The following is a 16,758-nucleotide window of genomic DNA, read 5'->3' as shown; positions in this document are numbered from 1 at the left end:
GGGTGAATGGAAGGGTAAATGGGTGGATGGGTGGACGGAAGGGTGGATGGGTGGATGGAAGGGTGGATGGGTGGTTGGAAGGGTGGATGGGTGCATGGAAAGGTAAATGGGTGGATGGAAGGGCGGACAGGTGGTTGGAAGGGTGGATGGGTGGATGGAAGGGTGGATGGGTGGATGGAAGGGTGGATGGGTGGATGGAAGGGTAAATAGGTGGATGGAAGGGTGAATGGGTGGATGGAAGGCTGGATGGGTGGATGGGTGGATGGAAGAGTGGAGGGTGGATGGAAGGGTGGATGGGTGGATGGAAGGGTGGATGGGTGGATAGAAGGGTAAACGGGTGGATGGAAGGGTGGATGGGTGGATGGAAGGGTGGATGGGTGGATGGATGGATGGAAGGGTGGATGGGTGGATGGAAGGGTGGATGGGTGGGTGGGTGGATAGAAGGGTAAATGGGTGGATGGAAGTGTGGATGGGTGGATGGAAGGGTGGATGGGTGGATGGGTGGATAGAAGGGTAAATGGGTGGATGGAAGGGTGGATGGGTGGATGGAAGGGTGGATGGGTGGATGGAAGGGTAAATGATTGGATAGAAGGGTGGATGGGCGGTTGGAAGGGTAAATGGGTGGATAGAAGGGTGGTGGATGGGTGGATGGAAGGGTAAATGGGTGAATGGAAGGGTGGATGGGTGGATGGGTGGATGGAAGGGTGGATGGGTGGTTGGATGGGTGGATGGCTGGATGAATAGAAGGAGGGAAGAATGAATGAGTGAGCACCTCCCCACAGCCGCCTCCCTCTGCCAGCCTGCCTGCTTGGCTACTACATCAGCCCCACCCTGGTGTCCATGACTGGGTCTCTCCCACTTCCTATCAGGCATTCTCCCAAAAGCTGTGTATTTATCTTCATGAAGTAGAGGCTGACTTGCTACCCAAAATGTCAACAGCAACCAACACAATCCAGGATCACACATCTGTGGCAGCAAAGTCCTAAATCATAAGTCTGGAGTTGAATCCCAGGACAGCAGCACCTTCTCAGAGGGCACTAGAGGCACTGCGTGGGCAATTCCATGAGTGCAGATGCTTCAATTGCCCAGTCCATGGCTGTCACAGGTAAGATTACAAGGCCAGACCCTCATTCCCCCAGCATCTGTGTATGCCACCCAGTTTTAACCAATGGGAAGGAAGGTGCCACGGCCAACTGGGGCCTGTAGGAATAAGTCTCCTCTCCAGGGAGAAATGAGGGATGGCACAGTGGATGGCATCCCTGCCCCTTCCTTCCTGATAGTGACAACCCCTGTGCAAGGAGCCCAGCAGGCCTAGGAAGGTGATGGGAGGTTAAGAAGAGCCTTCAGTTGAAACCCTCCAAGCTGCAGCTAAGGGCTAGCCAGAGGGGATTTACAGTGGGCAGGTTTACTGTGTCACAAGGCAGGAGGCCCAGAGGAGGGAGGCTGGTAACGGGGTAGCTGGGCAGCCTGTGACACTGGCGAGGACACAGCCTCCCACCCTGTCTCTGCTCTGCCATCCCAGAGTGTGTGCAGCTCCTCTCACAGTGACACCTCCCGCTCCTTACAGTCACGCTCAGGGACAGAAAGCAGGAATAGCCCTGTGCTTCAATCCTTTTTAACGACAAGTTATTATTTCTCCAGACCCCTCGCCCAACTAGGCAACTTCCCCCAGGGTGCAATAATCACAAGGGAAGGGGATGAACAAATCGTGATGGTTTAGGCCAATCCAGATGCCACCCTGGGACTGTAGAGGGGTCCAACCTTACCCAGTGGACCAAAGGATGTGGCCACTCAGGGGGCAAAGATCATAACCGAGGCCCTTTTAGCAAGAAAGCTGGGAAGGAAGCAGGTGGCAGGAGTGGCCGTTGGCAAAGAGAACACCACTGGCCACCACCCCACCTGCCGAGTATACCACAGGTCCTTCTTCTGTGCAGCTACAACAAAATACCTGAGATTGGGTCATCTATAAAGAACAGAAATTTACTTCCTCACAGTTCTAGATGCTGGAAGGCCAAGACAGAGACCCTAGCAAGGTCAGTGTCTGCTGAAGATCTGGTCTCTTTGCTTCCAAGATGGTGCCTTGTTGCTGCATCTTTCAGGGAGGACGAAACACCATGTCCTCGCATGGCGGAAGGGACAGGCACAGGGGCCTAAGCCAGCTTCCTCCAACCCTTTTATAAGGAAGCCATCCATTTGTGAGGGCAGAGCCCTCATGGCTAATCACTTTCCAAAAGGCCTCACCTGGTAACACCACCACAAGGGGGATTGAGTTTCCTTGTGAATTTTGGAGAGGACACATTCAAACCACAACATACAGAACTGCAATGAATACTTGTGGATTCATACATTCTTTGTGATCCGTAATAAATGATCCAAACCAATGAATAAAGGGTAACTCCAGAACAAAGATCAGACATCCTAGCCTAGCATGCAAGCCTACTAGAGTGTTCTGCTGCCCCCTTCTCTGTTCCCCTTATCACCTCCCCTCAGCCCAAACACCAGCCCCACCAAGCCACCTGCAGCCCTCTAAGCACCCATGCTCTTGCTCCTACTCATTACACACATCATTCCATCTGCCTAGAACACCTTCCTTCTTTCCACTTGGCTAATGTCCATTCACCTTCAAGAATTAGATAGCACATTCCTTCCTCCCCTTTCTTCCCTGACCCTCTCAAACAGTAGGAGCTCTCCATGAGCTCCCAGACCCTCTGTGATTCTGTCTCTCTCTCTGCACCCATATTGTGCCCACCCTAAACCCTTTGGCTGTGTCTGACTCAGCAAATCAGCCTCCTTTCCTCCTCCTTTTCTCCAAGAGGAGAACCCACCATCATCCATCCTGAGGTTGAACTTCTGTTTTACCTTCTCCCAAAGTTTGACAACTACACCTATAGATGGCTAGATAACACAATGACAATGATGAAAATTATAACAGCTCAACATTATTGAGTGCATGCAGTATGCCAGGTCAATGGGCAAACACTTTACCTTAGTATATCATTTAATCCTCACAAAACTATCAGGCAGGCAATGTGATTTTTACAGTTTACAGATAAAGAATTGGAGCTTCAGAAAGATTGAGTGACTTGCCCAATATCATGAAGCTAGTAACTGGAGCTCAAATTTCAAACTAGGCAGGTTGACCCAATAGCCCTCACTCTTGACCAAAATATCTCACTGCCACCTACCTCGAAGGTAATCATAATTGAAATTTTCCCAGGCAAATCAATAGGATAACGAAACTGGCTGGATAGAGAGGATTGTTAATCCCACACGCCAGCTGAATCTGATCCAGTGCCCTATCTGGGACACTTTCCCTTTACATACATGACTTTTATATTTGCTTTGATAGTTTAAGCATGTTCATATTTTTTATGGCTCAGTTTATCCATCTGACACCACTGTGAAGTAGACAGAAGAGGTACTCTTGCTTGTAAACTCACACATGAGCTACTAAAGCAAAGGGAGGTTAGGTGACCAGCCTGAGGCTACGTGGAGAATGAGAGGCCAGCTGGGCTTTGACTTCGGGTCTCCTCCTCCCAGTCCCAGGATTAGAGGACAGTGATGTGAAATTGTGACCAGAGCCCACCCAGCCCCTGTCCTGTGGCTGTCCACATCCCCCCTGGGGATGAGGATGCCTGTGAAAACTAAGAGACTCATGCTCCTTGGTGCTCTGGAAGCTCTGCTCTGGGGTCCTCTGGAAGAGCCAAGCACAATGAAAGTGCATCCCCGATGAGGAGAGAGTAGTATCCCTAGGATCTTGGAGCTGTCAGAGGTGCCAGAGTGACATGGAGGCCAAGAGAGCTCCCAAGGCAGCAGCCTGGGAGGCATTAAGCTGTAAGCTGGTGCAGGCAGCAGCCTGGGGCTACAACACAATGACAGAGCAGATCATGGGAGAAGAGATGGAGAGCCCTGAGCACCCAGTTTGAGGAAGCTCCAACTAGAGAGAGCTGGAATCCTGCATAAGCAAGTGTGGTAGGAAAATAACAGCCCCCTCCAGAGATGTCCACGTCCTAATCCCAGAACCTGTGAATATGTTACTTGGCATGGCCAAAGGAATCTCTGCAAGTGTGATTAAGTTAGGGATCTTGAGATGGGGAGATTATCCTGAATTATCTCGGTGGGCCCCATGTCATCACAAGGGTCCTTAAAAGGGAAGAGAAAGCAGGAGACTCAGAGAAGGTGATACAATGATGGAAGCAGAGATGAGAGTCATGTGGACCCACGAGCCAAGGAAAGCTGATGGCCTCTAGAAGCTGGAAATGGTACAGAATAAATTCTCCCCTAGAGCTTCCAGAAGGAACCAGCCCTCCTGACAACTTCGCTTTAGCCCAGGGAACCTACTTAAGACTTCTGACCTCCAGAACTCTAAGAGAATAAATCTGTAGGTTTTTAAAGTCATTGAGTTTATGGTAATTTGTTAGCGCAGCACAGGAAAATTAATAATATGGCAAGCAAGAGCTCTCTAGCCAATGGACTCAGGCTCTGATGGTAGGCATAACCATTTGTTCATTTGCTGAGCAAATACTATATATTCGGCACCATGCTGAAAAAACATCCAGCAAGCAAAACAAGCATGGCTCCTCTCATCAGGGAGCTTGAAATCCAGTGTGGAAGACCTGCAGTATGCTTGTTATCGATTCATGGCCTCTCAGCTCCAAGTTCACCCCTCATTACCTGCTCTGTGAAAATAGATCTGAGCCCTATTTTAATATTTTTGCTTTTCCAATGGGCACGATATTAGGCTTTGCCAGTAGAACATGCTGGAGAGACAGTTTGGGAGGAAAGGGTTGACTTTCTGATGCTGAGGCCCTCTCTCTGCAGCTCCTGCCATGCACGGACCTTCTCCAGCATTGGTGGCTTCCTCGGTGTCCCACTCCTACAGTTCATGGTGGCCAGCAGCACCTCACAGCTGGCAGCTTTCCCCAAGGTCCACCTGCAGTAGTTTGGTAGCAAGTGCATCACTTGTGAACAGCTGTCCCTAGCACTACAGAGGACAGATTCCCATCAAGCTCTACTCGAGTGCTGCATCAGCAACTTGTCTGCCATTCAGTAAGCTGTGACCATAACCTCTCAAGAAACGTTGCTTTGGGGGGATAGGCAGGGAAACCTCTTCTTTCAGCATTATAGTTCAGCCCTCAGGCTAGCAGCTGCTCCCTGTATCTGCCATTCCTATACTCTTTAGAGTTCTCTTCACTTCTAACTAACCAATCCCTCACTATTCCAGTCCTCTGTGATAGTTAACAATTCTCTATGTTAAACTTTCCGTGTTCAGATTCTTTCTTATGGCTGGACCTAGACTGAGACAGACAGGACACAAACACTCATAAATAAGCATGGATCACAGACTGTGATGGGATCTGCACAAGACAAGGACAAATAAGTGAAAATAGAAAGGGGGAGACTAATTTAGCCAGAGTAACCAGGAGAGGCCTCTCCACGAGTTGACCTTCAAATGAAAAGTGACAAGAAATCAGCCATAATGGAGCATTCTGGGCCGAGGGAGCCAAAAGGAGACCTGAGAGGAACGAGACTTGGCATGGCCACGTTCTGAATATGCAAGCTTCTGAGGGACAGGCTGGATTTGGTTCACAGGAGTCACATCATGCAATAAAACAAGCAAGATAATGGCACTGGCTGGAGCCCGTCACCCTCAAATCCAGTTCCTGGCCCTCCTCTGATCAGTTCTGGATCATAGCAGTGTTGAGCCCTGAAGATGCTGCTTCCTAAGCTTATGCCTCAGCCAGCAGAATGAGATTAAGTGAAAGACTTTGCAGGATCTGGCAGGAGGAGGGAGGCAGAAGCCAGGTAATTCCTCACCCCGCTCCCAGCCCTGCCTCAGGTAGCATCCTTCGCAACAGTTGAATCTCTCCCACACTCCAGCCCTAACCAGGCTGCTCAAATGTGATTCTAGCTGCAGCAGTGAGCCCCAGGTCCTGGGCTCTGGTAATAACCCCTCCACCCTCACCCCCTGGCCTGGGGGTAGTAGCAGATTCCCACTCTTACTAGGGTGCCCAGCTCTCTTCTGTTCTACATCCGCTTCTCATCTGTTTCATTCCCTGTGTACTTAAGTCCTTGCATTTAAAGCTGCTCTGTTCTAACTACAGAGGGATTTCTGCTTCACATCAGACTCTGAATATAGTGAGCCCATTTTTCGTACATTGTGTAGCTATGTACCCTAGTGCCCTTACTTCATGCAGGGGCAGTCCAGCATTAATTGCCACTGATCTTTCCATGACTTGCTTTGGAATAAGGAAAAGGAGAAGGGGAAGGGGAAGAGGAAGGAGGAGAAGAAGGAGAAGGAGAAAGAAGGAGAAGGAGAATGAGAAAGAGAAGGAGGGGAAGTGAAGGAAGAGGAAGAGAAGGAGGAAGGAGAAGGTGGAAGTAGAGGAGGTGGCAGCAGTGGTAGCTTCCAAACCCACAGTGAATGCAGTGCTACAGATAAAGCATAGAGCAAAGTGGTAAGGACATTGAGTAGAGATTTCCCAACCTCAGCCTGACCTAGCTGAGCTGGAGAATTTATAGATGGGTTCCCAGGCACAAGGGATGCAGTTTCATTCCACCTTAAAACCCACACCCATCCATCTCTGTTCCCTAACAGGTACTTCCCCATCTAGATGTGGCTGCCTTCAAACCACAATGTGGGTCAATGATGATAGGAATGATCTCCGTCAGTCTAATCTTCAAAAACTAAATGACCCTGGAAGCTTGGACTAAAGCACAGATCCATTCATTCATTCAACAAACATTAACTGTGCCAGCCATTGTGCTAGGTCCAGGGGTGAAAGATGTGGACACAACTGACCAGGATAACCCTACTGTCATGAATCCCACCTTCTGGGGAGGAAGACAGAAAATGAACCCTAAATATCAACCAGTGATAATGTCTAGGAAGAAGATAAAACAGGATGATGACAGGTAGAGGGTGATGAGCTGGCAGGGGAGGGAGGGCCAATTTTAGCCAACAAGGTCAGAGAAGGTGACTCCCTAACAGTTGAGGTGGGGAAAAGGACCCAGACGTGGGAGATGTAGGGAAAGTGTGTTCCCAGCAGAGAGACACACTCAACGCACTTGAGACACTCGAGATTCGGGGATGGCAGAATTAATTCTAAGATATAGGGTTCAAAGGAGTCTCAACTTTGTTGTTTAACTTGCATGATGAATGATCAAAAGCACCCACAGATTTTTCTAGAGTATCTGGACATGGATCCCACACTGTGGTACCAGACAGGAAAGTCAAGGCAGTGCAGAAAATGGTTGAACATTTCCAGTGTGGAAAAGGGTATTAAGCAGGTAGTACCCATGGACTTACTGTCTCCGTGGAATCTCTGGAATTTAGGCTCTGGAATCTCACCCATGACCCTGATCTCAGATGTAGCCCCTGAGCTTGACTATGAACATAACTTCAACCAAGCCCAGGAGAAGAAATCCAATCACCTCCAGGCCAGTGAAGCAGAAACACAGACAGTTTTGTGGACTCTGGGGCTCTACCCAGCTTAAAGTGGTCAGTTCCCAGCAAGACTCTTTCAGTCCATCTGCATTTTAGAGTTTTCCAATCCATAAGTTACCTGGGAGACTTAAGGGCAAAGCCAATTGACAAGGGGTCAGTTACTTGGCATATAGAGCCACTGTTCCCAACGTGTAACCCTGATGCATTTCAACAAAACTGTTTTCACTCAGCGCAGCACTCAGTCCTAATATGCACGCAGATTGAGAAAATAAAGAATAAGGGCTCCCCAGGAAACAGTTCCGCAATATCCACAAATGAAAAGGGATTTACATGGTAGACCTTAAATAGTTCCCAAGGAGCCATTATGAAAAGCAGGTAGATCAAATGCAATTTAAGTATATTTTCCTTGTTTAAACAGTGTATCAGGTATGTGGAAAATAACAGATTATACAGTGCATCATGTTTAAAGAAAACTTCTTTGTGACACTTCCTCTGAAACCCCCAGATTCCTCACCATGGCAAGAGGGACGATGCCCACGAAGGTTGTCTGGCTGACGAAGATCTCGGAGATGACCAGCTCACTCATGGAGTCCTCAATCGGGTACTCCACCTGCCAGGTAATCTGCTGGGCCCCAGCCAGGTCACTGCTATTATCAATTCCAAAGTCCACTTGCAAGATCTCATAGAAGGATCCATTTACCCTGGAAAACAAACACATATTAAGGTTCCATTTAAAACCTCAGACTCAGCAGAATGTCAAGAATGTAATAAATTGCCACATTCTTATTTGTCAACCAAAAGAATGACTGCCAAGTTCAACAACTCACACGGCAGTGTTGTCGGAGCCTAATTCACAGCTGCCCATCAGCAGCCCACACCTCAGAATGGGCTGACGATCCGTCTCTAGGGATCCGTGTTGCAGAAAGCAGGCTGTCTTTCACTGGATGAGTAACTCGGTCAGCATTTCTCCTCTTCGCATGCCACGCACAGCTCTCCCCTCCCCAGCCCAGGCATGGGCATGCCACAGTCCAAGTTCCACACTCAGGAAAGGCCCCCAAGCCATTTCATGTAGCTTCACTGCTCCTCCAATCACAAAGCACACCCTGGACCTTGGCCATTCCTGCTTCTACTTAGCTGAGGTCTGTAGACCAGTTGTTAAAACTCTCCAAGCTTTAGAATTTGCAGAGAATAGTGGGGACCTCATGGGTGTGTGGAAGCATCAGGAGACTGAGAGTGAGAAAGAACTTCACACACTACGTGGTTTACTACATAAACTATGAGCAACATAAGAAGATACTACACTGGACTTCTCATTTCACCAAATGGGATTAGAAGTAATGTAAAAACATCCCACCTGCATTAATTCATGGAATGACAAGATCATATGTGTGTTTGCAGGTGGGGGGGCTATGAAGTTGGTGAATTCTTCATAACTGAAAAAGACTAGTGTGATTATGGTATTTGTATGTGCAGGGAGCCCCTTGTCATTGACATGGACTTGTAAATTGCAGGCTATCACCTTGACAGGGAAGTCACTGAACAGAGTTAAAACAGAAAGCCATGCAGCACAGGATTGTGAATGACCCTGATCCATCAGCCTGTTTCCATCCCAGTGAATCCAGCTCCACCCAGATACAAGCAAGGCAACAGCAGAGCAGCTGATCCGCAAGCTCCCCCAAGGCCTGAGCCACACACACCAGCAGCTCCTTCTCTGCCAATGAGCCTCCTAGGACCAATGTAGGCTGAGAAGTCTCCTTCCTGCCTCTGGGGGCCTAGGCAAGGTCTGCAGTCTGGGCTCCCAAACTCACAACCTGTGCGGAGTTTTGAAAAAGAACCTGCTGCCTGCTGCTTGTGTAATGGACTCTCCTACCACGGACAGCTCCCCTGCACTGGAGCTCCTACAAGAACAGTGGTGGGGAAACCACATCTGCTTCCTTGTATATGCCAAGAGGTATCAGAGGAACACTGGAATATAGCCACAGCACTGACAACACGAAATCACACTGACGTGATTGGTAAGAAATTCTACCCAAAGGGAAACCACATTGTACTCCACATAGAATAGGTCATGGGCAACCTTTTTTCTATTTAGCCAAGATTTTAAGGAACTCTCTGCTACCACAGTGCCCAATATTGTGGCCACCAGCCACAAATGGCCATTTACATGCAAATTAAAATAATTTAAAAATAAATCAAATTTAAATTCAGTTCTTCAGTCACAGTATCCTAATTTCAAATGCTCACCAGCCACATGTGGCCCTTGGTGACATGTTGCACAGGGCAGGTAGACAACTGCTGACCTGCTTTGTACCCTGGGAAAGACATTCATGCCCATTCCGCCATCAGCTTCCTTGTCTGAAAAATGAGTGAATAACAATAATATCGGTCTTTCTACTTTCAGTAGAATTATGGGGATGGAATGAGGGAATGGGTGTGTACTCACTTCATGTACCATCCAGTAATATGAATTCATACTGTGATGATCTCAAAATCATAGGAGACACACAGCTGTGGAAAAGTTTAGGGGCTCCCATGGGCAAACATAGCCAGGTGGTCCCAGCTGAGCCTAAGCTGCACATAGGTACTTGGGATCTATAAATCTTCAAATATCCATTGGTACAAGTTGTTTTGCAAGAAAATATGTGTTGGGCTGGGCGTGGTGGCTCACGCCTGTAATCCCAGCACTTTGGGAGGCCGAGGCGGGTGGATCACGAGGTCAGGAGATCAAGACCATCCTGGCTAACACAGTGAAACCCCGTCTCTACTAAAAATGCAAAAAAAAAAAAAAAAAAAAAAAAACCAGCAGGGCATGGTGGCGGGCGCCTGTAGTCCCAGCTACTCAGGAGGCTGAGGCAGGAGAATGGGGTGAACCCAGGAGGTGGAGCTTGCAGTGAGCTGAGATCACGCCACTGCACTCCAGCCTGGGTGAAAGTGCGAAACTGTCTCAAAAAAAAAAAGAGAGAGAGAGAGAAAATGTGTGTTGAATAGCAGTTTCTGAACTCATGAGAGGACTGAAAGTGTGCACACATGGGACCCCCCTTCCCATCAGGGGACCCCTATTTACCTGGGTATCTTTAGTGAAAGGCAAAGAAATAGATGAAGGGCTGAGCTTTCAGCTCAGTTTTCAGCTAGAGTCACCCCACCTGCACCCCTGCCATTTCCCATCAACCATATTCCAGCCTAATTTCTCTTCACTAGTCACAGAAATTCTCCACGAATCCATCTGTTAAGTCACCTCCTACAAGAGATGCTTGGTCCTGTCAGACCAAATTTTCAATTTCTCTTTGGGCCGCACTGTGCTTTGTAACCAGAACTAGGAAGCTGCTTCCAAAACCTCCCGGGTTCTCAGCATTCCGTAGACCTCAGAGAAGCTAATGCCAGGGAAGTGAAGATCCAGTGAGAGGAGAAATGAGCTCTTCCACCAGCCATTTCATCCTGCTAGATTCATACTCTGGTCCTGGGGTAAAGAAAGAGAAGTGGCCAGTCTTTAGGCAAAGAGGGTAGGTCTGCATAAGATGATCAGCCCTTCTGACTGTGGGCACGTCCTGCTCCTCTCCAACTTCCCAGCTTGTGAGCTGGACCAGCTGCAGGAACCTGCCCAAGTCCAGCAATGAATGGAATAACAATTAAGGCAGAGCCGCTTTTATGTAAAGGTTTTTTTTTAAGTCATTTCTCTCAATCCAGAGGAAAGAGGTCTTATACTTTTAGGCAATGGGCATGCTTGCTAATGAGTCCATTTCTACAAAAATGAGTTCATAACTGGTCATTTGACCTGCTCCTGATCTAGTCTTGATAAGCCTTTCAAATATCAAGAAGTGTTTCATGATTCTCTCAGTTTAATAATTACAACCGCCTTTCAGGAATCAGGATCGGTGTTTCAGTCATGAGACATTCATTAGGCAATTTTTCCTGCAGTGGGGAAGGAGGCATGTGAGAGTGCGATAGTGTATGTGAGTGTGTGTGTGAGAATGTGATAGTGTGTGAGTGTGTGTGTGAGATTGCGATAGTGTGTGTCATAGTGTGTGTTAGTGTGTGTGTGAGATAGCGTGAGAGTGTGATTGTGTGAGTATATGTGAGAATGCATGAACGTGGGGGTGTGGGAGTGTGTGGGAGTGCATAGGAGTCTGGGAGAAAGAAGGAGAATGTGTGCATGTGTGTGTGTCGGCACAAGAGAGAATGTGCAGCTCTGTGTGTGACAGAGAAATAGGATATGTACATGTGTTTGTGTGTGTAAATGTGTGCGTGAGAATGTCTATGAGTGTGTGTGACAGGGAGAATGTGTGGAGGTGTGTGTGTGACAGAATGTGTGAATATGTGTTGATAGAATGTGTATTTGTGTGAATGTGAAAGATGTGTGAATGTGTGTGAGAATGTGTGAATGTGTGTGAGAATGTGTGAATATGTGTGAGAATGTGTGTGAATGTGTGTGAGAACGTGTGAATATGTGTTGTGTGAGTGTGGGAGGGAATGTGAGTGTGAGAAAGAATGTGTGAAGGGGTGTGAATGTGTCAATGTGTGTGTGACTAAATGTGTGAATATGTGTTGTATGAGTGTGTGAGGGAATGTGTGTGTGAGTGTGGGAGAATGAATGTGTGTGAGCGTGAGAATGTGTGAAGGGGTGTGAGCGAATGTGTCAATGTATGTGTGTGAGTGTGACAGAATGTGTGAATGTGTTTCTGTGAGGGAATGTGTGAATGTGTGTATGAGTGTGTGAGAGGATGTGTGAGCAAATGTTTGTGTTTGTGTGAGAGAATGTGTGAAAGAGGTGTGAGTGAATGTGTCAATGTGTGTGAGTGTGACAGAATGTGTTAACGTGTTTCTGTAAGAGAACATGTGAATAGTGTGTATGAGTGTGTGAGAGAATTTGTGTGTGAGTGAATGTATGAATGTGTGTGTGAGAATGCATGTGTGTGTGAGAGAATGTGTGAACGTGTGTGTTTGAGTGTGCATGAGAGAGAATGCATGTGTGAGTGTGGGAAAGAATGTGCGAACATATGTGTTTGTGTGAGTGTGTCTGCGTGTGTTAGGAGGAATCCGCCATGGAGTGGCGACACTGCTTGGCTGTTTCTCCCTCAAGCTAGAGCACACACCTTCCAAAAGGACTTGCCTCCCAGAAGCCCTGTTTCTCATGGAAACCTCCCCTTCCGTAAAAGCTAAGCCTCCTCTCTGGAGCCCTGGGACCCCTGAGGAGGGGCTGAGGCACCTTTTAGTGCACAGTGTGGCTGCAGCTCAGTCGTGCCAGCCAGGAGGAGGAGGAGGAGGAGGAGGAGGAGACACAGGGCAGCAGAGAGGGATGGGGCACCCAACCCAGCAGTGTGTCTCCAGGACCACATGCGGCTGTTCCTCAGTGCATCGCTCATGATCACAAGAGTGACTGCTTCACAGGACCAGGGAAGGGAAGGAGGGATCAGAAAGGTGGGAGGGAGGAAGAAATGAAGAAGAGTGGGCAAGTTCGAAAGCTTGAACTGTTCTCCAGCAAGTTGTGTCATTTACATAGATTATTTTTTGCAAACGTCTGGATGGTTCTGAGCTACCAGGCAGAGATGGTAACACTTTCCCCACATGGGAATTCTAAAAATGGGACAAGAGAAGCTGTCTCTGGTCTCAGGTATCTGTTTTTTCTTATGAGACTTTTTCTAGGCATTAATTTTTAAGATGACCAAAAAGCAAGGTAAACTACTGAGTGATGATTACACTGAACAAATGTCCCAAGATAGGATTTGCTGGTGCCTCTCAGGAGATACAATGGGAGACGGGGACCTCTGACTCCTCCTCTCGACCATGACCTCCATGAGGACACAGATGTGCCTGTACTACTGCTGCCCTGACTGTAGTGCTGACACAGTGCCTGAAAAACTGTAGGAGTTCAATGAGTATTTGTTTAATTCTTTGAACATACTTAAAAGACCCAATAGGATACCCTGTAAAACTCGTTGGGGGTGGGGGGCGTGTGGCGTTTGCATTCTGGGAGACAAGAAGTGACCAGCCAGCAGAGCCTTGAGCCGTATTCTCCTTCCAGGCCGTAAGTCTGCTTATATACTCTGCTTAGAGAAGACACGTCTGTCTTCACTACTGGACCACAGTAAGTTCCTCAAAAGCCAAAACCTATTATAACACCATAGTCACTGCAGTTCCTGGCACACTATTCACTAATATTTATTTGGCACCCCCTGTGGTGTGCTGGGCACTGAGATTCATTAGTAGACAAAACAGATGAGACTCCTGTCTTACTAGTCAGGAAAATAAAAGACCACATAATGACAAATGCTATCATGAACACGAAGTGGAAGAATGAAAGTTGTTTTAAGAATTAAACAAAATTCTTCAATTTTTAAAAATTAAAAAAATACAATTTAAAAATGGTCACCTTAAATTTCAAAATAGAATATAAATTACAACAGAAGACAGTGGAAGGGCGTTCTGGAGTAAGAAGCTGGCATCTGAGCTGAGACCTGAAGGGCGAGTAGAAACCAAGCAGATCCTCAACAAGTGTTTGCTGAATGAATAAGTCTATTTTAAGCTAAAAAATTCATAGGAAAACTGTATCCCAAACCATCAGCATGAACACAAGGTGCTAAACAAAAAAGAGCATCCTTCAAGTCTTTGTTTGAAGGCTGCCAGCTCAGTAAAGCCTCCTCTGATCACCCCAGTTAAAATTCTATTCTCATCTCCACAATTCCAACCCCCTTATCCGGCTCTAGCTTTTCCATGGCTTTTATCTTCTAACATACTGTTATTTATTGATAATGTTGATACTCTCTCGCACACGCACGCTCTCGCTCTCTCTCACACACACACACGCACACAGGCACACGCACATACAAGTATGTAAGTGCCTGTTTTGCTCACGAATGTATCCCCCACACTTAGAAGGCTGTCTGGGACATAGGAGATGCTCATTAGACATCTGTTGAATGAATGAATGAATGAATGAATGAGTGTTAAACACAGTTTGAGCGGGTCTCAGAAGAGCATGTGCCGAGTGCAGCAGAGCCCCTGAGCTGCAGGTGAGTGGAGGAGACAGATCTGCATAGGCGGGCAGGCCAGGGAAGGCTCCCGGGGAGGCTGGGCTGTGGCTGAGCTTTGAGGACTGGGCTTGATGACAGGCAGCTGCCACAGCCCCACTGTGTGGGGTCCCCTCATCACCCCTGTTTCCCCTCCTGACATCCTTCCCACTCCCTGAGTCCCCACCAACACTGATGTCCTGGAGAGGAGAGGGCACATTCCTGCTCACGGATCTCTTCAACAGACTAGAGGTCTTTAGTTCGTCTCTCTGCCTCTCATACAACCTTTTTTTTCATCAGGATCTAATGGCTGGCTCTCAGAATGGGGCATAAACAAACCATCTACTTCTGCAGTTTCATAGGATCCAGGCACCACCTCCTCATTTCCGTTTTGTCAAGGGCAGTTCTGCTTTCTCTGAGTATGCTCTAAAAAGACCAGGCAGGCAGCGGTTGGCAGTCAAAGGTCTACAGGCTACAAATACTTAAGGTCCACTAGTCTAAATCAGGGACTTATCTTTTAGGACTCAAAACATTCTCTCATTACTCGTTAGATTTTCTGACTTCCCATCATCAAATTGCTACACAGAACTTTAAAAAAAATCTAGGACTGTGCCAACTGGGCATACTCTAAGAAATTGGGTTCCTTTACGGCATTTCTGGCTGATGGGGAAAATTAAATAGAAATCCCAGAGGTTGCAGCTTCATATGACTGAGCTGCTCACAGCCAGAGCCATACTTTGCTTAATCATTCCCACTATCATGTTTTACAAAATTCGAATCAGCTGGCGATATTTTTAAATATGGAGAATCTATACCCCCCAAAATAGTAATTCTGGCTTCTCTGGAGAAGGTTAGGCAACACTATTCCACATTCCCATGTGGTAATAACCAGTTGGGGCAGAACACTGTCCCCTTTATTAGGGTTGAAACTTTCCAATAGGCCTGAGCCACTTTACTCACTTATTATGTCCCCCAAGTCCCTGCGGACATTTGTGATCTCTGAGAAAACACACTTGGTTTTGAGCTCCCTAGTAGGCACCTTTGCACTGTGTTTCCAGCTCACCAGTGATTCCTCATTCTGCTGAGAATTCACGTACCTATTTCCACTCTTACCCTTGTCCATAGGGCGGGACATGGCATGACCTTATGAGACCCAATCTCTAGCCATGAGCTGGACTTGGTGGTGAACCCTCACCTCAACTGGATGAGGGACACTTCCTAGGAATGTGATTTCCAGCTAGGAAATTTGGAATTTGGGATGCTTCTTCTTTTTCTTTTTTTTTTTTTTTTTTTTTTTTTTTTTGAGATAGAGTCTCGCTCTGTCGCCCAGGCTGGAGTGCAGTGGTGCGATCTCGGCTCACTGCAAGCTCCGCCTCCCAGGTTCACGCTATTCTCCTGCCTCAGCCTCCCAAGTAGCTGGGACTACAGGCGCCCGCCACCACGCCCGGCTAATTTTTTGTATTTTTAGTAGAGACGGGGTTTCACCATGTTAGCCAGGATGCTCTCGATCTCCTAACCTCGTGATCCGCCCACCTCGGCCTCCCAAAAAGCGCTGGGATTACAGGCATGAGCCACCGTGCCTGGCCTGGGATGCTTTTTCAAGCAGAGATGTGAACTCTAACCAGCTGTGCAGTTATCTCTTCTACCAAGCAGACTAAGAACTGAAAAAAGAGATGAGAGTGAAAAGGACAGGGTAGAAGTTAGAATAAATATTTCCAGAGTTTCTGGTAAATTTCTACTTCCTGGTTGCAGTTCCTGGAACCGACTACAATGCTTTCCTTGGGTTCCATGAAACACCTTCGTATCCTTATGGTTCATCCCCACCAAAAGGTAAAAGCAACCCAATTTTCTATCAAGCAATGAATGGATCAACAAAATGTGGTATTTCTATACAATAGAATATTATTTTGCCATAAAAAGAATTACTGAGAAATGCTGCAGTACAAATGAACCTTAAAAGCATAATGCTAAGTGAAAGAAGCCAGTCACAAGAGAGGATATGATATATGACTCCATTGACAGGAAATGTCCAAAGTAGGTCAATCCATAAAGACAAAAAGTAGAATCGTGGTTGCCAAGGACTGGGGTAAGTGGGGGAATGGGAAGTGACTGCTACTGGATGCAGAGTTTCTTTGAGTGTGACAAAAATATTCTGAAATTACATAATGCAATGATTCCATGACTTTCTGAATATACTAAAAACGACTGAATTGTTCACTTTAAAACGATGAATTACATGGCATGCTCATTATAACTCAATTGTTTTTAAATAGAAGGAAATGAGAGTAAAAATCAAGTTGCACATGT

General features: G+C 47.1%; 1 protein-coding gene across 9 annotated transcripts in view; it reads right to left on the bottom strand.

The window, feature by feature from the left end:
* The window catches only part of TMEM132B (transmembrane protein 132B), a 505,248-nt gene that overhangs the window by 128,395 nt on the left and 360,095 nt on the right, over positions 1-16,758 (bottom strand). For all 9 annotated transcript variants that reach the window (XM_054664703.2, XM_063785293.1, XM_063785292.1 and 6 more), the window contains one exon: positions 7,962-8,148. In XM_054664703.2, the coding sequence (XP_054520678.2) occupies positions 7,962-8,148 (187 nt within the window). The remainder of the gene's footprint in view (positions 1-7,961; positions 8,149-16,758) is intronic.

This window comes from Pan troglodytes, chromosome 10 (genome assembly GCF_028858775.2).
Source record: "Pan troglodytes isolate AG18354 chromosome 10, NHGRI_mPanTro3-v2.0_pri, whole genome shotgun sequence".
NCBI lineage: Eukaryota > Metazoa > Chordata > Mammalia > Primates > Hominidae > Pan > Pan troglodytes.
The sequence above is the reverse complement of the archived record's forward strand: the minus strand, read 5'-3'. Positions and strand labels throughout refer to the sequence as shown.